Source organism: Schistosoma haematobium, chromosome 2, assembly GCF_000699445.3.
Source record: "Schistosoma haematobium chromosome 2, whole genome shotgun sequence".
Taxonomy (NCBI): Eukaryota; Metazoa; Platyhelminthes; class Trematoda; order Strigeidida; family Schistosomatidae; genus Schistosoma; species Schistosoma haematobium.
In genome coordinates this window covers 2,370,154-2,396,687 of record NC_067197.1, presented here as the reverse complement: position 1 = coordinate 2,396,687, position 26,534 = coordinate 2,370,154, and the positions used below count along the sequence as shown (strand labels likewise).

The 26,534-nt window shown below is 35.6% G+C and overlaps 1 protein-coding gene across 1 annotated transcript in view; it reads left to right on the top strand.

Annotated features, from left to right (window-relative positions):
* The window catches only part of MS3_00006024 (uncharacterized protein), a 256,723-nt gene that overhangs the window by 33,415 nt on the left and 196,774 nt on the right, over nt 1-26,534 (top strand). The window contains exons 8-18 of the mRNA XM_051214123.1: nt 71-309; nt 2,274-2,424; nt 3,241-3,375; nt 5,557-5,688; nt 6,505-6,804; nt 8,816-8,940; nt 14,090-14,266; nt 17,527-17,616; nt 19,150-19,503; nt 21,932-22,152; nt 25,672-25,903. Coding sequence (XP_051067251.1) covers nt 71-309; nt 2,274-2,424; nt 3,241-3,375; nt 5,557-5,688; nt 6,505-6,804; nt 8,816-8,940; nt 14,090-14,266; nt 17,527-17,616; nt 19,150-19,503; nt 21,932-22,152; nt 25,672-25,903 — 2,156 coding nt within the window. The remainder of the gene's footprint in view (nt 1-70; nt 310-2,273; nt 2,425-3,240; nt 3,376-5,556; nt 5,689-6,504; nt 6,805-8,815; nt 8,941-14,089; nt 14,267-17,526; nt 17,617-19,149; nt 19,504-21,931; nt 22,153-25,671; nt 25,904-26,534) is intronic.

Below are 26,534 nucleotides of genomic sequence, written 5' to 3'. Positions count from 1 at the left end.
AATGAATGGAACCTTGTTTTTTCAAAGTTTACTTTAATTATTCACATGTTTTTTTGATTGATCTTTTCAGATTTGACTGTAACTCCTGAAGAGGTTAAAGCACGTCCTGGAACAACTGTACAATTTTTATGTGAATTATCTACAATTACCGGTATGAAAGGTGGTAAAGTATTCTGGATGCGTACAGATCGTCAAGATTTACGTCCTGGTAAAGAAGAAGTGATAGGAACAAATGGTGGTAGAGCTTTATTAATTGTTAAAGATGTTGGTCGATTCGATCATAATATATCTTACATGTGTACAGATGGTGTAAGTAATAGTAAAACTGTTGGCTATGAACTATTATGAGAAAGGCTAAAAATTACTTCATTTAATGATTTCATTCATTTATATTCTTTCTGATATTCAAAATTTAATCATAATTATTAGCAATTGAGTAAAGGTTTCCATATGAATGTCAATCAGCTGCACATATCAACATTAGTCTTGTAGAGGCTAATTTCCTCTATATCTGACTCCAATAAATGATATCCCGTTAACTGAGTATGTAACGCTGGCTAAATCTCCTAGTAGACTTATGAAGTTACTCGAGATTATTCAGAAGCCTGAAGACCAGTTGTAGAGATAGTTTATTGTTTAAAGATTGGTAAAATCCGCAAGCACACAGGGTAACAAAGAGAGTGTGTGTGTGTGTGTTAAAAATCCATATATATTTATGAGTGTTAATCAAGTATGGGTAGATTATTGATTATCTGTGTGTATTACAACCAAATGGGAGAATAGATTAAACATTGACATGTGCTCAATAAGCCTCTCACAGAAAATTACATGATGGATCAAGTGTCTTAATGACAGTGAACAGATAAATAATACAGTAGTGGAATGGGCTTACTACAATCTCATTACTTTTCTTTATAAATGAACAAAGTAATCCTTACTATATTTCAGGTACCTATTGTTAGTGAAGCAACGATACTTATCATAAATTTGTGTTATCGAAAATTCAGCTTATATCTTGTTGTGCTGTGTTCATTATTGTGTGTATCATCTTTACATAATCAGAATATAATCATTTTTCACAGATTGAAATCATGAGTCAGTTGAAGCTAGACCACCATTGAAAACCTGGAAGCACTGGACGGCCGTTTCGTCCCAGTATGGGACTCCTCAGCAGTGCATCCAGGTTTTCAATGGTGGTCTAGCTTCAACTGTCTCATGATTTCAACCTGTGAAATTTCTAAAATCTCCACAAAACCCATTCTGATAATAATAATCAACTGCTCACTAGTGACTGACTTCAGGAAAAACTCCTGAAGTTCTAGTGAGAAGCCGTTACCAGTGGAGTTCAACCGGTCTGTTGTGAGATAACAACTCACTGAAGACAATGGTGTACGGTGGCGCAACTTCGTGGACTAGTTGAAGCTAGACATTAACACCGTTGGATGCCGGCTCAGTGGTCTAGTGGTTAAGTGCTCGCGCGCGAAGCCAGTAGGTCCTGGGTTCGAGCCCCGCGTGGTGCGGGATCGTGGATGCGCACTGCTGAGGAGTCCCATACTAGGACGAAACGGCCGTCCAGTGCTTCCAGGTTTTCAGTGGTGGTCTAGCTTCAACTGACTCATGATTTCAATCTGTGAAATTTCTAAAATCTCCACAAAACCCATTCTGATAACAATCATTTTTATTGAAAATTATTCACGTATTCATATAAAGTATTATGTTGAATTCCTTTAGTTTGTCTGGTGATTTCATACACCCGAATGCCCTGGTATAGTCGAGAGTGGGGAAAGTCCACTCTGTGTGTGTGTCGAAATGCTTATATATTTGGCACATGCATACAACCACTGACAGGGAAGTTCACTGCCTTCTCGCGGTGGTGGTGTTGCTTACGAAAATGAGTGAACGAAAATTCGAATATTCGGCGCTTTAACCGGGTTGGTGGACACAGAGGATCCACTTAGAAGAGTTTGAAAACCCTGATTACAAACTAGTGGTGCAGATGGGTTCTAGGACCCTAAAGGAACAAATAGCGTGTGAACCTATTGTTAGTCACCCACTGCTCCATTGCCTTGTGGATCATACCTTTTGGTAGAAGGCTCCAGGTGTAGCCCCCTAAGAGAACCACCTGACTCAGTTTGGGCACTCGGGCAGTATTCGAGCCCTGATACAAAACGAATGATTATATTTTGTTTGTAATTAAATTGTTTTCCTAAAGTAAAAAATTATTTAACTCCTGTCATGCTTTAACTATTTTGATTTCATGTAAACTTTTAAAGTATAGCAAAGGTTATGCAAAACTATACGTTCAAGAAGTTTGTGCACCAGGATTTCGACCATGTGGTTCACAAGAATGTTTAGAAGAGACAAAATTTTGTGATGGAGTAGTGGATTGTGAAGATGGTTATGATGAAATTCCTTCAAAATGTAGTAAGTTAAATGTTTTCTGTCCATAATAATTATTTCATTTTATGAATCAACAAACACGTTTACAATTCGGACTAGTTCATCAAGATTCGGTTCACTGAATGACCTTTGAAAGTTAGTGAAATATAGACATTTATTTTATCATGACTTCTAACTGGTGAATAGACAGTATGTGATGTATACTACTTATATCTGTTAACATAAGTAGTATGTAGCTCCAATTAGAAGTGAAAAAACTGGCTGCAAATAGCTAAGAAGATCGGGTTGAGGAGAAAAGAAAGGGAAATAGAAATGAATTACGAACTTGAAAAATCTTACAGAATGTGAAGGACAAAGATCTAGGATGTCCATTTCGTCTTATTCAGGACTCTTCAGATGAATGTACCTTCATCTCAGAGTTGATATTCACTTCGGGACTCAAACCTAGTATCATTTTATTCAAACACCATCACATTATTCACTAAGCTACTGAGTTCTGATAGGTAGTAGCTAAGTGAATAGCATCATAGCTTATGAATTGAATAGTACTGAATTTAAGTCCTGAACTGAACATTAACTGAGAGATGCAGGTACATCCAGCTAACTAGTCCCGAATAAAATGAAATATTCACCTTGGATTCCATTGCTAGCCGCTATCCATCTCTTTAGTAGTACATTTCAAATGTGAAAATACCTTCAGATAAGGTTCCATTATTGATCTCATAATCATTCGAAAACTTTTGATCACTCTAAATCTAAACGTTTCATCATATGGAATTGTAATTGTATTCACTTAATTTCCAACATACAACGATGGTTTGTTCATTACATAATTCATAGGTGAATGTGGTGTCAATGAAAACGTTTGTGGTATTGTGAATGATGTGAAACCATTGAAAAATTGTTATTTACAATTTTGGCATTGTGATGGTGAAGATGATTGTGGTAATAATTATGATGAATCTAATTGTCTTGGTAAGTAGAATTATATCCTGAATGTATTTTATAAAACTTTACATAACTAAATAATGTGATAATGTAATGTGTACTACTGATATTGACAGATGATATAAGTAGTATGTATTGTCAATCGTAAGTGAAATATCTGACAGCAAAAGGTTAAGAAGTACAAAGAAAGAAGAACAAGAACAAAGAATGATTGATGTGGAAATGAAGGAACAATGAAGTGTGAAACGATTGATTGACATTTTGTAAATAAAGTATTTACTGTATGGTTCTCAAATTTCACTAAGAGATTCCATAATGATGTATTCCAATACATTTTGGTTGTCCCCACTTGTGTGTTCTCGTTCACTACAAATAGAAAATGTTACCATTTCTGATGAATTTAGACTGAAGAACTTTTTTTGACGATGGAGGAATATTTAATAAGTTTTAAAAAGAGAGCTGAATGCTCTCAAATCTTAACTTATAACTTTACGATTGACATTGACTTGATAGCACCTTTTCTTAACCATGAAGGGAGGTGTTCACTAACTCTTTGGTTCAGTTGTCTGGTAGAACGCCTAACATAGCTTTCTACACAGGAGCAGATGAATTCGTAAATACACATAGAAGTGGTATAACCAGGTAACTTATCATTTAGTTGGGGAATCACAATAGATCGAATCGAATACGATAGACAGAAGTTGTCAGCACTAAACGTTCTCTTTACTGTTCTAGTCAAACTATCACGTAATGCATCACTAGCTACATCTCCATTGAATTGCAGCTTCAAGAAAAGAGGTTTCTTACTACTCGTCAATGTCACTATTTTCTTGCTTGTTACACGCAACTGTTCCTTCATGAAACCCTTTGGATAACCCATTTCAATCAACATATTATAAATGAGATCTAATTCCTTATTAATTGTATCGACTGAGCATATCTCAATAACTCTATTTGCCAAACATTTGACTAAGTTTCTCTTATAACGAAGACGTACAGAGCTTAAGAAATGTGTGTAGTGGCTTGATGAAGAACGTTCCCTATACACACTTCTACTGATAGAACCACTTTCTTTTCTATTTAACAAAACGTCAAGGAAATATAGTTTATTATCTATTTCCTCATCACATGTAAATGTAATTGCTGGATGTTTGTTATTAAATACTTCCAATAGTTCTTTTTTCCAACTATTCTGATCGACAATAATGAAAGTGTCATCAACGTAACGACAGTAGAATTCGAGCTTCTTGATAACCTCTTTGACAGGTTTGTTTTCTAGTTTCGCAAGAAAAAAATCCACAAAGATAGAATCTAGAGGTGAACCTATTGCTATACCATCAATTTGTCTATAATATGTGTTATTAAAGACAAAATGAACATTCATGGTACATTTCAAAAGTAATTCTTTAAGACTAACCTCAGGAATTCCAATATTGATTTGTTTTTCATAAAGTTGTTAGCACATAAAATGTACATTGATGAACTTATATGAATATAAGTAGCTCATACCACAGTACTACTTAGTGAAATTATACAAACTTGATTATGAACTGACAAAACATTGTTTTGACGATCATATTAACTCTTATCACCAGTCATCAGCTTTTACAATATGATGTTTGATTCGATATCTCCGTATTAAATACAAGCCAATTAAACATATCCATAGATATCAGAAGGGGTTTGTGGAGATCTTAGAAATTTCACAGATTGAAATCATGAGTCAACTGAAGCTAGACCACAATGGAAAATCTGGAAGCACTGGACGGCCGTTTCGTCCTACTACGGGACTCCTCAGTAGTGCTCATCCACGATCCCGCACCCCGCGAGATTCGAACCTAGGACCTATCAGTCTCACGCCAGGCACTTAACCAACTAGACAACTGAGATGGCATCCAATGGATGTTAATATCTGACTTCAACCAATCCACGAAGTTGCGCTACCGTACACCATTGTCTTCAGTGAGCTGATATCTCACAATAGATCTCAACCGGGTCTGTTGTGAGATATCAGCTCACTGGAGACAATGGTGTACGGTGGTGCAACTTCGTGGATATCCATAGATATAACAAGAGTAAATTTCAAAGATATCTTGATACAGCTGTTTATTTCAGTAGTCATTCCATAAATAATCTTTAATCGACATACATGTTTAGTAATATATATGTGTCACTTTTTCAAGTTATATCTTCTTCATTTACTGTTAGCACCAAGTGTTTATGATCAATGCAATGGTACACATTATACTTGTCCACAAGGTGACAAAATGATAGCTCGAGCATTTATGTGTGATTCAGTGACAGATTGTGAACCAAACGGAGATGATGAAAGTGAATGCAGTAAGTTAGCTAATGAGTTAGTATATTTCAATTATGTAACCTTGTTTGAAAACTGATATAAACGATAATTGATCAAGTGTTTCCATATTGTTCCTAACTAATCAACAATCATTCTGCTTAAGTATGCTTTATTGTTTTTCAAGATGAAATTACAAACCATTTCAGAATATGTCACAACAGTCCAACATGTTAACTGACGTCTATCAATTTATCAATCTCCTTCTTGTTATAACTTGTGGCCTTGTGCCTCTATCAAAATATATAAATAACGTAATGATACCGTCAATTAGAGAACAATGATTTATCGATCGGACGAAGGACGCGTAAAACAAGTGCAAGCAGCCTAGAGTCCTGATTAATCCTGCTTTTCGCCTAGCACAGCCAGTTAAGTCCAGAACACTAATTGATCACTCTGTTATTGGGATATATGCATCTTGTGAAGATTGCCTTGATATTACCTTAAGTTATAAACAGGCAATATCGTGGCAATCATCATAGGATGCATATATCCCAATAAGAGAGTGATCAATCGCAGTCTTAAACATCAATGGGAAGATTCAAGCAACCAACAAAAAATGATTTAAAACTTTACCCGATTGTACAAGCTAGTGACCATCGGGATTTAATAGCTAAATGGATAACGTGATAGAGTCTGAAGCGAACGGTACTGGGTTGGAGTGCCAAAGTGAACATCAATTCTGGAATTCAAGTTACATCCAACTGATGAGTCCCAAATGGGACGAAATAATTACCTCAGTTTTTTTTGAAAATATTCAAAGTAAACAAGTGAAATTCTTTATTTTTTTAACTCTCCAGGTTATCCAAGTATCATTGAACCATCTGGAGAAACACATTTAATAGGTCATCAATCAGAAAATTTAACTTTAACATGTGTAGCATATGGTCGACCACCTCCTACTATAAGTTGGAGATATAATTGGGGACATTTAAGAGAAGGTGTAAAACATTCTATTAATTATACAGTTATAAATTGTAATATGGCAATAAGTCATTTAACTTTATACGATTTGGAATCACGTGCAAGTGGTTTATATACATGTGAAGCTGTGAATCGTGGTCGTGCATTAGCACCAGATTTTTTAGTTAATGTAGCTAGTAAGTTTTGATGTATATATATTTTTCAATTTACCTCTTAATCATGATTAAGAATTCGTTAAAAGACTATTTGATATTGTATTCTCAGAGGTTCACCATGGAAAACCTGGAAGCACTGGACAACAGTGCTAAGTAGGTCCTGGGCTCGAATCTCACAAGGCAGGATCGTGGATGTGCATTGCTGAGAAGTCCCAAAATAGAACGAAACTGCCGTCCAGTGCTTCAAGGTTTTCCATGGTGGTCTAACTTCAATTGATTCATGATCTCAACTATTGAAATTACTATCATATCCACAAAACCCGTTCCAATAGTAAAATAAATTATATTCCGAAAATGATTGTAGAAGGCCTATCAGTCAGTCAGCAACAACATAGAACTTCATACGTACGTACATCAGTTCAACTTGCTGGACCGGATGCAAGACGCAATAGACGCCCAGCTTCGAGATCAACAAGTTGGATTCCGTAGGGATCGGTCGTGCACAGACCAAATTGCGACACTACGGATCATCTTCAAACAATCAATTGAGTGGAATTCGTCACATTAGCACAGAGATACAATTGTCAATTCAAATCTCATAGTAGTACAGGTAGTAAACGTATAAGTAGTAATAGGAATGATTAGGATCTGAAGATGATATTCAAGCAGTATAATCCAATGAAATAAATTTAGAAAGAGAAAAAATAAAGAAGATGAAGAATAGTTTATGCATAAGAGATTTCAGTGCAGTTACAGAGTAATTATAATTATCTACAATTAGACTACAGGAAAGGAAAACAGAGTTTACGGGACAACAACTATAAAACTATTGTGACAGGTCTATTTTCATGTATGTAGTTGATGGGTTTTTTATGTGTAGATAGTTTACGCTTCATATTGATCAAACCATTATGAAACTAAATATCTCTTAGAAACATTTCATCCTGTTAGTAGTGGTGATCAATGTCATGTATGTCAGGTCCTTCTTGGTGTAGATCGAATTATATCGACCAAGTTGCAATGTGGCCACTAGTCTAGGTGATTCGACATTGCATGCACTATGTTGTAATAAGATAGTGGTTACAGGTAGTCCATAGTAAACAATGAACCTAAGTTTCGTACTATTTGGCACACTTGTGCCACCCAGCTTCACAGTCAGAGACGTTACCACTGAGCTATCTGGACCGCAACTGACCTCCTGTAAAATTGAAATATATTTACAATTGATCGATCACTGGGTGATGACCATTGTCATGTGTGTGAGATTGAATCCGTCAAGGAGCATCAGTTCACCCAAGATTACAGATACACCTTGCTAACGAGTTCCAAATAACACAAAATCAAGGTCCGCGGTTTACTGTCGACTACCTCCAACCAATATCTTAAATACTGTTCACTTACTATAAAAGTGTAGCCGAAACAGACTGGATAAAAGTTAGTTAATCAGACATGTGCGATACAGTAACAACGTTAATTGGACACTAAAAGTATTTTAGTAAATCTGTACATTAACAAGATTGTGTCCTTATCCGACTAGCATCACACCGACAATCTGATTCTCATTATTGTACTTTTAAAACAACATTTACACAATGCAGAAAGCTATAAAATGACAAATTTAATCTTTTTAAAAATGATCACTTAAAGGGAGTTAGAAAACCCTAATTTCAAATCAATGGTACACAAGAGCTTCAGGATCTTGAAGGAAAAAAATGGTGTATGAACAAATTGTTGGTCACCTGCTACCATAGGACTGAATCTCCTAACGTTGCTCCACTGTCATGTAGATCAAACCTTTGGGTCAAAGGCTCCGGATATGGCCCTTTAAGAAAGCCAACTGTTTCGGTCTGGTCACCCGAGCAGTTTCACAGCCCGCATAGAAATCAAATGACTTGTATGGCGCATATGGTATTCGATGCCCTTTTGTACCAATATCTCTGTGTTCAAATCAATAAATAATGTATAGTTACTTCAATTTAAAGCAATTCTAATATATACTTCTGCATATTGTTTTCTTTCTTTACATTTACAGAAGGTGGTATTTGTAAAGCGCCACAATTTAATGATGCTGCATGGTTTGATGATATGTGTTTAACATGTTATTGTTCAAATGTAACAGATAAATGTACAAGTGTAAAAGGTTATCGAAAGTCACCTGTAAGATTTGTTTTTTCATTAAAATTGACATTTTAAAGTTGTTTATATGGGAATACTCCTTCTCCTTCTCCTTCTCCTCCTCCTCCGCGTGCGACTCCCGTATACGGGATCATGGATGCGCACTTCTGAGGAGTTCCACAATAAAACGAAACGGCCGTCCAGTGCTTCCAGGTTTTCAATGATGGTCTAACATCAATCGGCTCATGATCTCGGAGTGACGGATATTTGAAATATCATCAATGGACTTAAGAATGTACATGCTGTTAAGCTGTGCTGAGAATTAGTTTGATTCAAATTACATGCATAATATTTTTTTTTGTAAAATAGTTGGGCAAATCTAATAACGGTTCGAAAATGTGACTAGACCATACATTTTAGTTTATTAACTCACAGTAACTAATGAAATGAAGAATAATATCGATATGGATACTCAGTAGTTTACTTGATAACTTCCACATTCATGTGGGAATATAAGCACAGACATGGATTAAATTATACCCAATTAACGAATTGAATATTACTTTTAGCTATTAATAAGGTAAATAATAGAAATTATCAAAGATTGGCAAAAACAATTCTGTAATAACTTGCTTACTTACTTACTTACGTCTGTTACTCCTCATCGTGGAGTATATGCCATCCACCAATAGTCTCCATCCTTTTTAGTTGCTAATCATCATCTCCATGTATGCTTCAAATTCTCAACGTAATGTGTTTTTCGACCCTCCACTTTTCTGTTTCCCTTCAGGATTTCAAGTTAGGGCTTGCTTCGTGATGTAGTTTGATGATTTCTTCAATGTGTGGCCTATCCACTTCCATCATCTTTTCCTAATTTCGTCTTCAGGTCCAAGCTGGTTTGTTCTCTTCTACAGTAGACTGTTGCTGATGGTATCCGGTCAACGGACATTGCGTATCTTGTATAGACAACTGTTTATAAATACTTGTACATTTTTGATGATGGTTGTAGTAGCTCAGTAATATTCAGCTCCATACAATAGAATTCGTATTGAAGATTCTGACTTTAATGTTGACTGGTAGACAACTATTTTATGTTCCATATGTCCTTCAACTGTAGGAATATTGTCCTTGCTTTTCCAATCCTTGCCTTTTCGTCTACATTAGACCCTCCTTGTTCATTGATGATGCTGTCCAGGTACATGAAAATTTCCACCTCTCCCAGAGTTTCTTCATCAAGTATGACTGGGTTATATTTGAGGATGTTGAGTTCCGTAAGAAACAATTATCTAATTATGACTAACTGGACAGCAGCATCAATTCAACCCCTTCTGTATGTGGGGCATTTTCTTCTCCATGGCCGGAGTATAACAGAATCTCCCCTGAAGCTAGTCATTGTTGTCCAACTTTCGTCCAATGTGTTTCACTGATCCCAAGCACCTCTAGGTCGTATCTCCTCATTTCTGCAGCAATTCGGAAAACTCTCCTGGTCTCCCACCTTGTACGAGCATCCCATGTACCTAAATAATTGGTTGCGCTCGTTGTCAAAAGGGGCATCGGCCTTGTGACTCCCGAAGGAACTCGGCTTTCACCATGAGGCATCGTAGTTCTTCTAGATGAAGACCTTCTGATTCCCAGGGCAGAGTTTAAAACGTTTCAATAATTATTTCTGGTTAGCGTTTTTTTAACGAGTTAGTTTTCTACGGGATGGGGTCGCTAACCCCATGCCCAACCCTCCTCCTTTATCTGAGCTTGGGACCGGCAGTAGTTCCCACAGGGACTCCAGGCAGAATTGGTCATGATTAATTACTGATTGTTATTCATAATTAACATGTAATTCACTTGATGTGACATTGTACCATATGAAAATGTATATATGTATGCATAAAATGAAATCCATTTCAGAAAGAAACTTGACCTTTTTAAGCTTTAGTCATGGTCGTATTAGTCATTATGACAAAACGAAAAGTGGTTGAGAATCAATTGGACCTGTCAAAATATATGTTGACAGAAAAGTACTTATCGTTACCTATTTACTTGTTTAATTTTTTTAAAAGGTTGAAAACAAATTTCAACATAATAACTAACTAAACATTAAAAGTACAATTATTCTGATGTCATTACTACTGAATGATATCAATGGATATCGGAGTTAACAAACTGTAGATCACTATGGTAGATGATCTATATCGAATGATTGTACGCCTACTCAAGTTAGATGGGAATGGTGTGACGAACCAGCTAACTTCGAGGTCACACTTTAATGTCAACATCTAACGTGGATTGCCCCTTCCACGTATCAAAGTACTATGGTTACTTTCAAGACTGTATAAGACAAAGGACAATGTTAAGGAAATGTATATTAGTAAGAATGAGTACAGTGAAGATAGCGAGGCCACCACCGCATGCGTCAGTCCATGACATACAATCAACTGATGCGCATTGATTGTCCTTGACCCTGACAGGGATCGATGAATTGTTCGATATTCAGCAACCAAACTATCGAGTGATTTGGTTAGGGCCCTACACAACAATATTCGTCTGCCCTTATTTACTAATCTAAAAAAAATTTCATATTTCAGTTAATTGCACTAAATTCATTGATGTATGTAAACCTTTGGTCTAAAGAATTTCATCTCTACTGAAGTCAATCGGTTATTCTATTTCTATTGGATTTAATAGTACAACTAATAATGATGAAGATTTGTAGCTCAGTTGGATGATTTTGATAGAATTTTATTCTCTGAACTCGATAGTTTGGTCGTAGATCGTTCATTGTTCTTCTGAACGACATCATCAACACAAACTTTAGATAAAATTTTCAGTTCAGAGAACAAAACTCTATCAAAATTACAATTGGTCTATGTTCAAAAGTCCTAGATATTTTCTGAAGCATCTACACTTTCACATTCCACTGTATTTATATTTTGATCAATTCAGTTCAATGAGAGTTTGAATAAATACAAAGTATTAATAGGAAATATATGATATGAATTGAGATCATGAATCGATTGATATTAGATCAACGTGAAAAACCTGGAAGCATTGGATGGCCGTTTCTTCATCAGTGCGCATCGACGATCCCAGGTCGCGAGATTCGAACCCAGAACCTATCAGTTTCGTTCATGAATACTTGACCTCTAGACCACCGAACCGACCAGCATTCAACGGTATTAATGTCTAACTTCAATCAATCTATCATTGTCTTCAGTGAGTTACTATTTCACAACAGATCTGGTTGAACTCCGAAATGACCGTCCATTGCTTCAAGGTTTTCCATGATGGTCTCACTTCGATTGACTTATGATTTCAATCCGTGAAATTTCTAAAATCTCCACAACAAAAACCCCTTCTGATAATAAACTATATTTGTTTATCTTATTTGTTTGATTATCTAATCACTATACATCCATGTGTTGTAATCTCAAAGAAAAATTATACTAAAAGAAAATAGATAAAAGCAATTAGGATTATTATTATTATTATGTCCCAAAAGAATAAATACAGTTTACATTATTCAATTTTGAATGTACTTTGAGATTTCTTACAATATGTTTGATAAATATGTGTAAATTCTTATGTATGTATGTGTGTATGTATGTATGTATGTATGCATGTAGGTAGGTAGGTAGGTAGGTAGGTTGGTAGATAAGTAGGTAGGTATGTAGTTATGTAGGTAGGCATGTAGGCAGGTAGACAGGTAGATATGTAGGTAGGTAGGTAGGTGGATAGGTAGGTGGATAGGTATGTATGTATGTATGTATGTATCTATGTATCTGTGTGGGTAGGTAGGTCGGTAGGTAGGTATGGTTAAAATAATTCAGACAAAAATAATATAAACATATGGTTTCAATTCGAAAGAGAAAAAAGAGAAAAATATATCTAAATTACACTGGTCTATTAAAGGAATTTATAGATGGAATATTCAGTTGGTAACAGTTTTCTTTTATTAGAATTGGAATTTGTGTAGATTATGTTATCTTCCTAGTTGAATTCATGAATCAATTTAAGCTAGATTGAAGTTAGATATTGAAACTGTTGAAAGGTAGTAGTAGTAGTAGTTTAGAGGTTAAGTGTTGATGTATGAAATCGAAGGTGTTGAGTTCGAGTCTCATATGTGAGATTGTGAATGTGCAGTGCCATTCAGTACTTTTAAGTTCTCCATAATGATTTCATTAATTCAATCATTAAAATTAATTTTCATTAGTGACAAAATTTTAAAGGATTTAATTATTCCATACTTACTTACTTACTTACGCCTGTTACTCCTCGTGAAGGAGCATAGGCCACTCACCAGCATTCTCCATCCAACCCTGTCCTGGGCAATCCTTTCTAGCTCCTTCCAGTTGTAATTCATCCTTTTCATATCTGCTTCTATTATCCGACGTAATGTGTTCTTTGGCCTACCTCTTTTCCGCTTCCCTTCAGGATTCCAAGTTAGGGCTTGTCTCGTGATATCATATCATATCATATCACTTATGAATGATCATGTATAGTTGGTCACCACTTAACTACTTGAAGTGATTTTAATACCTGATGAATGTTTCTATCAATATATGAAATAATAAAAACAAAATAAACTTATTGTCACGGCAACGAAACTGTTTCTTTATCAAAAACCAGTCATACTTGTGATCATTAAACACAGTTATATAAGTTTATCATATTTCTCATAGTTTTACATGCATTTCTCTTTTCATCGAAAAGGAATAATTGGATAGTTGATGAATGTGTATATATCAGTATATGACAGTGTATTGTGAGCTACTTATATACGCATAAGTAGTATATAATGATAGTCATGAATAGAGTGTATTTCAGTAGAAGATCGAAAAGGGATGGGAACGGAAAACAATTCATATGAAAATGTACGAACAATGAAATCTGAGATGATGGACTGATATTTACAAAAGAAACAGTCAACATTGAGACAATGGATTGATAGGTACGTCCAACTGAAGAGTCTCAAATGGGACGAAACACGCGTCATGGATTCCATTGTTGTCCACTATCCATCCTTAATTATAAAGCTTATGATTTAAAGTAATATCGAGGTAATCCGCACAGAATGTATATATACCAACAAGAGATTGATTAATTGCGATCCTTAACAAGAATTGGAAAGATACAAGCAAACAACATCAAGTGAATTTATATTCCATTCATATTTTTATTTTTATTTTTCTATTGATAGCATGATCTAATGTTCGACTATAAAACAACTCCAATCATATTAAGTACATATAATCAAGATGGAAGTGTTGAAGAAGGTCAAGGTGTAACTGAAATTGACGGTGATATACTTCGTATACCTGATGTTCCTAATGAAGCAACATTTGTTGAAAGTGATTTTAATCTTTCAGGTTCATGGGTTAGTTCTACACATTTGTATTATTATGATTATTGTCACTAATCATTATTTTAGATTACATAATGGTTATTAAATCATTGAATGTTGGGATGGTTGTATATTCGTACGTTACTAGTATTTGATCATACGTGTCTTCGAAACATTGCTCGTATATCCTGAGACCATCGAGTAAGTAACTCACTTGTTAGGAAACGGGTACTTGGTAAGGATGGCAAATCAATTGGTGAAGTAGTGAAACTTCATCAGTTGAGATGGCTGGGACGTATGCCCAACCACCGACTACCTCGACGTGCGATGCTTTATGATGTAGGAGTAGGTTGGAAGGAAGCTTATGGGCGGCCAGACCAAAACATGGCACAAATTCATGAAGTCACTGACAAGTGGACTGAGTCATGTTGGTAGGTGTAGACTACCTGGTTGGGATCCGCGAGACAATAGCAACCGATGGTTAGAGACCCTAAATGACATGGCTAAAAATCGTTTGCAATGGTGCAGGTGCATTCACTCTTTGTGTTCTCCCATATTCTAATCTTCTGAATTCTTCATGTCCCTTATTTTCTTTTCAAATTTATTTCACTGGTTTATACTCCTTAGACAACATCTTCAAACCCTAATGTTTCCGATTACTGCTTATACTTTTACTACCTCCACCACTACGGAATTTGAGTCGACGTTTCTATCTCTGTGTTAATGTGGTATGGCAACTCGAACTGATGTACGTACGTACGGAGTTCTATGTTGTTACTGACTGACTGACCGACTGAGATGATTGTCTTCAGTATATCCATTTAAAGTACAATGAACGGCATTGATTACTTTGTGTTAAAGTCGAATATTAACTTATAAGTGTATATGAAATGAGACGAAATTGATTCTTTGGAAGAGACCACTAGTCATATATGTCATCTGTTGTTTATATAAATGTTTGAACTATACAGAAAGAAATTACTATTCAAAGAACTTTACTTTATACACTTGAATACCATTTTGAGATGGTGGAGAGGATTTGTAGCTCAGGTGGATGATTTTGGTGGAGTTTTGTTCTCTGAGCTGGATGGTTTGGTCGTGGAGCTTTCATCGTTCTTCTGAACGACATCATCAGCACAAACTCCAGATAGAAGTCTTACACTTGTTGGTAGAACATGCTGCTTCTATCTGAAGACTTCTATCTGAAGTTTGTGCTGATGATGTCGTTCAGAAGAACGATGAAAGCTCCACGACCAAACCATCCAGCTCAGAGAACAAAACTCCACCAAAAACTTGAATACCATGTTATTGTTTTCTTTCTTAATATGACATCTTTAAGGTATGAATTAGTATTGTATTTACTTGTCTTTCATTTACCAGAATGATAGTTCTACTCAATAGGTTGTATTCTAACTGTACATTTTATACAACTAGCTAATGAGTCCCAAATAGGACGAAGTAGCTCACATCCTGGATTCCACTGCTAGTTACCATTCATCTTTGTTTACTCTATTTTCAGTTTATTGAATTAAATAATAGAACATTCATACTAATGGTTAGAAATGAGGTATGTATTCTTGGAACTTTCAGCAAGATTATTTAGACTATAGAGTTATTTACATCACTAATTGTTCAGTGACATCATCCACTGAGTATCATGATTACCATAGTAAAGAGTGATTTTAGTGCAAATTCAAGGCAAACTATCAATCATCTACAACTGGAGAGAAGTAAATAAAAGTAGTTTATGGAGCAATGAAATTAAAAGTACTATGATAGGTCTCTTGTCAAACTGTAAAGGTTAACTCCTCTAGATGTCCCGATAACCTGATATATTTTTAGACCAATTCTCCTAGTATCATCATGTATTTACTCAAGAATATCTAGAAACCAAACCATGAGAGGTTGGAATAAAGTGAATTATCAATAATTTACAATCAATTGGTCACTAGATAGTGGTCAATGTTAACGTGTATTAGGTCCTACTTAGTGTAAATCGAACTCTATCGACCAAGTTGTAATGTGACCACTAGTCTAGATCACTGGACATCGTATGTACCATGTTGAGATGAGATGGTGGTTTGAGATAGTTGACAGAAAACCATGGAACAAGGTTTCATGCTATTTAACACTCGTCAGCAAGATGTACGTGTAATCTTGACGAGAACTGATGTTCCCTGACTGATTCGAACCCGTATTATTAATAATTAACAAAATTCGCAAACGAGCGATAAGCTTACACACTGAGAAGTCAGCGATTATGTTCGCTTGTATGAGTATTAATCGATACGTTGACAACAAATAAGAGGGTAGAAAGATTAAGGTACAGGTAAACATTTAATCAGACTCACATATACTTCCACATAGCGGATCAGTTATCTAAATTACAGCAAATAGGGAATAAAAATTATAATGATTATCTTACAAGATATTTTCCCATCTAAGAGTTCAGACAGCTTTTATTTAAATTGATAAACTTTTATATACTTCATAAGCAAAGATGAATGGTGGTTAGCAGTGGAATCAGGATGTGTGTATCGTCCTATTCAAGACTTGTCAGCTGGATGTACCTGTATCCCAGAGTTGATGTTCACTATGGGACTCGAACCAAGTACCATTCTCTTCAAACGTCATCACATTATTCACTTAGCTACTGGATCTTGATACATACAAGCAAACAATACCAAGTGTATTTTATTTACTTCTTTTGATAATAAAGTGGATAATGTAATGAGTATGATTTTTATTTATTTATTTAAACACATAAACATTGGTACAAGGAGGCATCATATAGATAGGCGCCACATGAATCATTTGATTTGTTGTGAGGGTTGGAATACTGCTCGGGTGCTCAAACTAAAACAGGTGGTTCTCTTACGGGACCATACCCGGAGCCTTTTACCTAAAGGTATGATCCACAAGGCAATGAAGAAACGTCAGGAAATGCAGTCTCATGGTAGCCAGTCACCAACACTAGGTTCATACACCATTTATTCCTTCAGGATACTGGAGCCCATGTGCACCATTGATTTGGTTTGGGATCTGGTTAAAGAGCCGGACATTCACTTTTCATCCTCTCATTTTCGTAAACAACACCTCCCGCCACGAGAAAGCAGTGAGTAGGACTTCCTTGTCAGAGGCTGTATACACATAGCCATGTGAGAGCATTTCGAGAGGGAGGTCAGGCCCATCCCACTCTCGGCCATACCAGGGTATTTGTGAGCAAAACCAATAGTAAAACGTTTCTATGACAATTTTCATTATCTAATACACCACTCTATTTACAATTCTAGGTGAAATCTTATGGATATAATATAATATTAAATCTTCGTCTATTTGGTGAAAGTTTAAATTATCTTCCTGGACCATTTATTATCTTGAATGTAAGTTTCTTTAATAACGAATCTCTTTTGTTTTTATGAATGAAACAACCATTTGGAATTCGGTTTTATCATAATAGTTTTGTTCGTTTTTGTAATGAGACTATACTGAATGGATGACATTTATGCAACATCATCTACGAACTAAAGACTAAACAAGGATGATAAACTAATGAAAAAGGATTAATAGTATAGTTGATAGTTAATAGTTAAGTTTAGGTAATAGATTTAAGCTAATCATCATGAACTAACATGATCTATCATGCCAAATTGAAGGAATTTCGCGCCAAATATTCAAGATCTATTATCTTAATTCTGATTGGTTCGTTCATTTTAAGTAAAGACAAAAAAATAATAATAATTAAGAAGCAGAAATTGTGAAAACCACACACATATCTGTTTCTATGGAATGTTTCTATGGTATGTTTTTTTTCAAATTATATACCAGTGAATGTATTTAGAATTCTGTTACCAGGTAGAAAATTCTATAAACAAACCAGAACATCTGACAACTGTTGAAAAACATTTAAATGTGTTGTATATGACATTGACAAAAGTTTTGAGAAAATTTATCATCTAAATGTATGAACTTCTAATGAATGAAAGGGTTTCACTAAAAAAAAATGAGAAAACAAACTTGAAATATTTTCTCGATAGTTAAGATCATGAATCAGTTGAAGCTAGACCATCATGGAAAACGTATAAGCACTGGACAGCCGTTACGTCCTATTGTGGGACTCCTTAGCAGTGGGATTTGAACACAGGACATACCGGTCTCGCGCAGAAGTGCTTAACCACTAGACCGCTGAACCAGCTGTCATCCAACGGTATTAATGTTTAACATTATCGAATGTAAATTAATTTTTATAGTTGAATTCATGATTAAATTGAAGCTAGACCATCATGAAGAACCTGGAAGCAATGGAAGGCCATCTCGTCTTATTTTGGGACTCCCCAGCAGTGTGTACTCACGATCCCGTCTTTCGTGGATCGAACCCATGACCTATTGTTTTCCCGTGCGAATGCTTGACCTCTAGACAACTGAGTCGGCATCCGACTGTGTTAATGTTTAACTTCATCTAATCCACGATATTGAGCGACACATTCACCATTGTCACCAGTGGGTAAATATCTCACAACAGACCCGGTTGAACTCCACTAGTCACTGCTTCTCACTAGAACTCCAGGATATACATCTTGAAGCCAGTCACCAGGGAGCATATGTTGATTAGTATGAGAAGGGGTTTGTGGAGATTGTCGTAATGTCAATATTTGAGAACATGAGTCAATTGAAGCTAGACCACCATTGAAAACTGATAGGTTCTGGGTTTGAATATTGCGAGACAGGGTCATGAATGCTCACTGCTAATGAAACCCTAAATAAAACAAGACGGCCATTCAATGCTTTCAGGTTTTCCATGATGGTCTAACTTCAATTGATTCATGATTTCAACTATTGAAATTACTATCATATTCACAAAACCCCTTTCTGATGCAAATATTTCACTTTTTTTCCTTCTTTTTCTTTTTATATAGTCAACAGATCGATCAATTTATTGGTGTCCACCAAATGATCGTTTATTAGTTCATACTATACCAACTGGTTATGATAATCAAATTCATATACGATTAACTGAACGTGATAAATGGTATATTGATAATAAATGTAAACATACAATTGAACAAACCATTGGTCGATCTGGTTTTATGCAAGTATTAAGTAATGTGAAAAAAATTAGTTTACGTGTAAAATATTATCAAGATCAAACTACATTAGAATTATTTAATGTAAAAGTTGAACATGCTATTAAATCAGATGTACCAGGACAATGGGTAGGAGAAATTGAAGAATGTATATGTCCACATGGTTATGAAGGTCTTTCATGTGAGGTATGTTATCTAATTTATATATATACATATATATATATATCACTTACTTACTTACGCCTGTTACTCCTCGTGAAGCAACATAGGCCACTCATCAGCATTCTCCATCCAACCCTGTCCTGAGCAATCCTTTCCAGCTCATTCCAATTGTTATTCATCCTTTTAATATCTGATTCTATTTCCCAGCGTAATGTGTTCTTTGATCTTCCTCTTTTTCGCTTCCCTTCAAGATTCCAAGTTGGGGGTTGTCTTGTGATGCAGTTTGATTGATTTGCGTAGTGTTTGTCCTATCCATTTCCATTGTCTTTTCCTACTTTCCTCTTCAGATGGAAGGTGGTTTGTTCTCTCTCACAGAACGCTGCTGCTGATGGTATCTTGTGTAGACAACTATTTATAAATACTTGTACTGTTTTGATGACGGTTGTAGTAGTTCTCCAAGTTTCAGCTCTATACAGTAGGACTGTGTTGACATTGGTATTGAAGATTCTCACTTTGATATTGGTTGACAGATAGTTGTTTTGAGTTCCATATGTTCTTCGATTGTAGGAATGCGCCCGTCGCTTTGCTAATCCTCACCTTTACATGTGCATCTGATCCTCCTTATTTATCAATGATGCTTCACAGGTACAAATATATGTATATATATATATCAGTATTATTCTAATTGAATGATAGATTCAGTTTCTTAAGCTGTTTTAGTAACCCCCTTCCCAGGTTAAATCTGCACAGTAACTCGAACATGAGAGAGAAAGGCGTGACATACGAAAGAAAAACGCCTTACTCTAAAGTTTCATTTATGTACAGAAAATCTAAGGTATTTATAACATTTTAAATGGCCTTAAGCTTCCAGAAAATTCTGGTATGTTACCAAATATAGTAGCAGTATAAGTAATCATTTAATGAGAAATCTGATATGTGACTTTTCACGTTCTAGATGTTTCTGACGAAACTTCTTAGTGTTTTCAAATTCGTTCTCGAAGAATTTTCTCGGATCTCACCATCATAAATAATTATGTGTATTTAAACCAAGATTGCTATTCAGGAACCGTAACAAGAGTCCTATATTACTGATCCAAACGTTTATTTACAGGAAATTCTATTAAAGTTAAATAGACCATGAAGATTGATTAACCGAAACATTCCGATTTCTATCATGACAGAAATCACTTAATATTTGGAAGCATTGTATTGTCCTAGTACCCGACTCCCCAACACTACACATTCACAAGCTCATTAGATATGGAAGCTTAGACTTTTATATCTTGACATGAAAATTTGACCTCTAAAACTACTTAAATGTAATTTAGTGGTCTGTGTTTTCATTTACAATAAAATAGGATTACGTAACAGATGCTTTACGTTATTGTTTTGTTTTAAATCAGGTATATGTTCTTGATCATTTAAGTTCTGATATGTAGGAGAGGATGAATCCCGCGAGGTGCGGGATCGTGGATGCGCACTGATGAGGAGTCCCACAATAAGACAAAACGGCCGTCCAGTACTTCCAGGTTTTCCATGGTGGTCTAGTTTCAGTTGACTCATGATTTCAATCTGTGAAATTTCTAGAATCTCCACAGACTCCTTCCGAGGATGATAATGATTAAGTGTTTGCTTAATCTGACAGGCGCTAGATGAGTTACATATTCTCATATCCTTATGTTATTATTATTGATTGTTGTTGGACTGTGCCATGATTGTTGTCGGTTTTCGGTGTGGAAGTCTATTTACATTCTACTCAGGCTAATCAAGTGTTCTTGATGGAATTTGTGTTGAAGTCCTGTGGAATAGACATTGAGAGGGAATCTAGTGTTGATGGAGTTTTGTTCTCTGAGCTAGATGGTTTGGTTGTGGAGCTTTCATTGTTCTTCTGAACGACATCATCAACAGAAATCTTCAGACAGAAGTGAATTTCCTTATATATGGTTCATAGCTTGTGTTGTAGACCTCGGTGTTGATCGGTTCTTGTTGACCTAGTGATCTAGTGTAGATATTTGTCTAAGGTAAATTAATGTCTCATTTGTGTAGACATGGAATACTGACCGTTATAACAGGTACATTTTAAAATAAATGAGTGTTTGTTCTTCAGTTTTCTTAATACCATAAACAAAGCCGATATATCAGATTATGAGGTTATTCACAACTCAAGCGTTTTTTAGCAAGTTAATTTTCTACGGGATGGGCTCGCTAACCCCATGTCCAACCCTACTCTTTTATCCGGGCTTGGGACCGGCAGTAACTCTAGATAGGCTCCAGCCGGCCAATTACTTATATGAACGACTTGGTTCAAAGGATGATCATATTGATAGTTTTCATCTCAACTAAAACATTTGATTTGGTACATTGGCAAACATCATTGTAACTTCTCAATCATGTCTCTTTTGAAAACTCTTTAAAATAATCACAACTATTTTCATTTATCTAATATTCATAGAAATGTGCACCGGGTTATCAAAAAGATCCTGATAATCCATTAAAATGTCGACCATATTGTGCTTGTGATAAATGTGATACTGATGGAAATTGTATTGAATGTCCAGGAAAACGTGCTGGACCAAGATGTCAACAATGTAAAGATGGTTATTATAGACCAGATAAAAGTTTATTAATAACTGATTGTCAACCATGTGATATGTGTGGAAATAATTTACCATAGTAAGTTATTTGTTATTCTCATAGGTTATTTGATTTCTAATCTAGGATCAATGAATGTTGTGTCATTCATTTTTAATTGAATACTGTATTAAACATTAAAACTGTAAGATGATAACCGGCTCAATGGTCCAGTAGTTAGGCGCTCGCGCATGAGACTGATAGGTTCTGTGTTCGAATCTCGTGAGGCAGGATCGTGGATGACCGCCATGGAAAATCTGGAAGCACTGGACGGCCGTTTCGTCCTAATGTGGGACTCCTCAGCAGTGCGCATCCACAACCTCACCCCTTGCGAAACTGTTCGCATTTTGATAGTGCGGTTTGCGCTACTGATGTCAACAGATAATATAAGTAGTATGTATCATCAATCGAAAATGAAATGCCTGGAGACAGAAGGTTAAAAAGATCAAAGAAAAGAAAACGAGAACAAAGAATGATTGATATGGAAATGAAAGAACAATCAAATCTAATACGACTGATTAACATCTACTGTATGGTATTCAGATTTTACTGAGACGTTGTGTAACTTCGTATTCAAATACAATCGATTGCCTCCACTTGTGTGTTCTCGTTCATTACAATAGTAGACTTGATATTAAGCAGGAAATTCCCCCTTAGGTTGAAGATTAATCAATTGACGACGGCAAGTATGTCTCCATAAACTTAATTACTTCAACAAAAAACATTCTATAAACTAGTTTAATGTAAAACCCCAACTCATTTACATATTTAATCATTGACATTTTTATGACTGGAAACAATTTGTTTTCCCCATAAAAACCCACATGTTAATAATCATTCAGACACACACCCACATACAAAACATACATACACTATGCACACACAAACAAACATAGATTTTGTCAATGTTCGACAACATCAAGTGAATATAACTTCACCCCATTTCATAATCAGGTGGCTATCAGGACTCAGTAGTTAAGTGGATAACGCGATAGCGTTTGAAGCAACCAGTACTGGAATCGAGTCCCCGAGGTGAACATCAACTCTGAGATACAAGTATATCCAGCTGACGATGCGTCTCAAAAAAATTGGGACGGAATGCGCATCAAACTGGATTCGACTACTAATCATTATCTATCTTTGCTTATAAAGCTTGTGACTTCGAACAATATCACACTAGTCCTCACAGAATTTGTATATGCCAACAAGAGAATGATAAAGTACAGTTCTAAATAACAATGGGAAGAAACAGGGTAAAAACAAAAACAACACCAAGTGAATGGAATTCTGTCTTATTATTTCCATATGGGAAATACAATGGGGTAAAACAATTCCATGATTTCTTTCCCATATTTATTTAATAATTAAAATCAATTTTCATAAAAAGGAAATGATGAGAAACTATTTTTAAACTGTATCTCTTTTTTTAATATGTAGGCTAGCAACAAACAATGTTTATGTAAGGGGAGGGACTTAGGTGATAAGTTACTGTGTTTTAATGTGTCTGTAAATGAACTGACTCCCTCCCCCTCATCTCCTACTAATTTCGTCGTATGTATATACAGTTATTGAAGATGTTTATGTACATGGATATAAATTCAAAATTAAATTAACTTAGAAACTAATAATTTTATCCCTAAGTAGTTATAAGTGGGTAATTTTAATAGGGATTTTACTAACAGATGTTGAATAATTCGGATACCACATGTTTACAATTTTCAAATAATTAGAAAAAGGATTATGTAATCAGTATTTCTCCTTATGTTATATATTCATAAGATGGTGTTTAGAAGTTGTCATCAGGAAATATAGGACCTAGGTTTCATGCTACTGTAGTCGTGAAGGACTTGATGCTCCCTGATGAAATTGATGCTGTGTCATCCAGCTTCACAGTCAGAGATGTTAACACTGAGCTATGCTGCTGACACAAAATGGTTTACAAATCAAAATTCAGTCAATTCATAATACCGTACAATCATTCTCTTAAGTCATAGTTGAACAATTATCATACTTCTAGTACAATTTAATTGAGATCGTGAACCGATCTATGTTAGACCATCACTGGAAATCTGGAAGCAATGAACAGCCGTTTCGTCCTGGTATGGGACTTCTCAAAGGTGCGTAACCACGACCCCACAAGTGGGACTTGGATCTAGGACATTCGGTCTTGCGCACAAACGCTTAACCTGTGGAACACTAAGCCAGCATTTAGAGGTGTTAGTGTTTGACCTAAACCAATTCACAATATTTCTCAACCATCCTCCATTGTCTTCAGTGAGTAACTGTCTCACACCCGATACAGATGAACTCCATTGGTCACGACTTCTCTCTAGAACTCCCATAATTACTTCTAGAAGCTAGTCGCTAGTGATTATTATTCGGCTCTTCAAGCTGACCTAGACGAATTAATTAGATGGTCTCAATGTTAGGGCTTAGAAACTAATTCTAGAAAGATTTTACCTATGCATATCGGATACAGTAACAGTTACCAGTATACTATCGGCGGTAAATCTCTTCCATGCATGTGGTAAGTTTCGACTTGAAAACAACTACGCGATTCAACGCTGAAGCTGCCAAAGGGTTTCGTACGCTATTGTCACTTCGCTGAACATTCAAATGCTTTGACGCGGAAATGTTCCGAGTTTTACAGACCACCAACGTAAGGCCATACTTATAGTACTGTATCCAGGTAGCTGACTCATATTCAATTAAGGATACTAACTCGCTTGAGCGTGTTCAGTGTGTAGGAAAAAAAATTAGTGAAGAGTCTTTCCAAACTCCCTTAAGACGAGCGCTTAAAACACCTAAACCTTTGCCTCTTGTTGTATCGTAGGACGCACTCCGTATCTTTAATTACGAGTTGGCTGTTAATACGTCGTGTCTTTTTGCTCCCTCCAGCACTAATAATCTTCGACGCCATGGCAAGAAGGTTGAAAAACCGCTATCTAATTCATTTATAGTGGGTTTAGTTTTTTCTCATTGAATGGTCAATGACTGGAACGCCTTACCCGAACAAGTGGTATCAGCTCCATCAGTGAACATTTTCAAAGTGAAGCTAGACATTCACTGGAAAACAATCTGTAAGGATTAACACAGTTCCACTAACCTACTATCCCTATAATTGAAGACGAAAGAATTCCAAAATCAGAGGAGAAAACATCTATCCACTTTTCTTTTCTTCATTGTTTATCTAATTAGTGATATAAACTATCTTTAGGTTGGGCTCATGACAATTTAGACCAGTTTATCTCCATTTAAATCATCAGTGTTTCAACCATTATGATCTGACAATGAATGTAATAACTGACGAATAAACTCAGTATAATATTGATTAAAAATATAGTCAACTGGTTAAGCGCTGGCGCACGAGACTGAAAGGTCCTGAGTTCGAATCTCGTGAGGCAGGATCGTGGATGCACACTATTGAGGAGTCTCATAGTGGGACGAAACGACTATCCAGTGCTTCCAGGTTCTCTATGATTTTCTAGCTTTAATTCACTCATGAATTCAACTATAAAACACCTTTTCATTATTGATTCTTTTATTTGATTCTACTTTTAGTGTTGTCAAGACATGTCACTTTAATCCACAAGGTGATGATGATTATTTTTGTAAATGTCGAATAAGTGAAGATAATAAATTAATAAATCCTAATTGTGATCGTTGTCAATTAGCAATAGATAATGGTGAGGAATTACCAGTTGATGCAAAATGTGATACTAAACCACAACCAATTGATTGTCATTATCATGGAACTCAATTAACATCAGATAATGGAGATTGTCAATGTAAAGTAAGTTATCTTAGAAAAGAATACTATAGTTATATTGATGAAGGTTTTTACTATTCTTGTTATTGAGATCTGTATTTGATTAGTTGTTTTTTTTTTGAGATGTATGAAACCTGAACAGATGGGATCTCAATGGTAAAACTGGAAAACGACCAATTCATTTCAATGCTTAGTCAATTTCATCTGTACGTAAGATACATGGACGACATGTTTGTCGTTTGTGATGATAATATCGAATTAGAGGATATTTTACACCTTCAACACATGAAACTCGTCTATAGACTTCACGTTAGAAAGTGAGAGAGATCGATCAATATCTTTTCTCTATGTGCGTCTGATGATAAGGAGCAATGGTTCATTAAAAAGATTTATTTTTAGAATACAAACATGGAATGGCCCGCTAACCAAATTCTATAGCTGGGTTGCTTTAAGCAGAAAAAAATCTCACTCACTCTTTGTCATCGAATACATCGGATATGTAGTACGGAATGCATTAACGAAGAACTCGTATTCCTCAGGAAAACCTCGACGGAAAATAGTTACCCAGACTGTTTCATAGAGAAGAATATGAATAGAACTAGTTGCGACAGGAAATCTAGTTGTTTCTTCTCAAAGAAAAACCTCTTTATAAGTC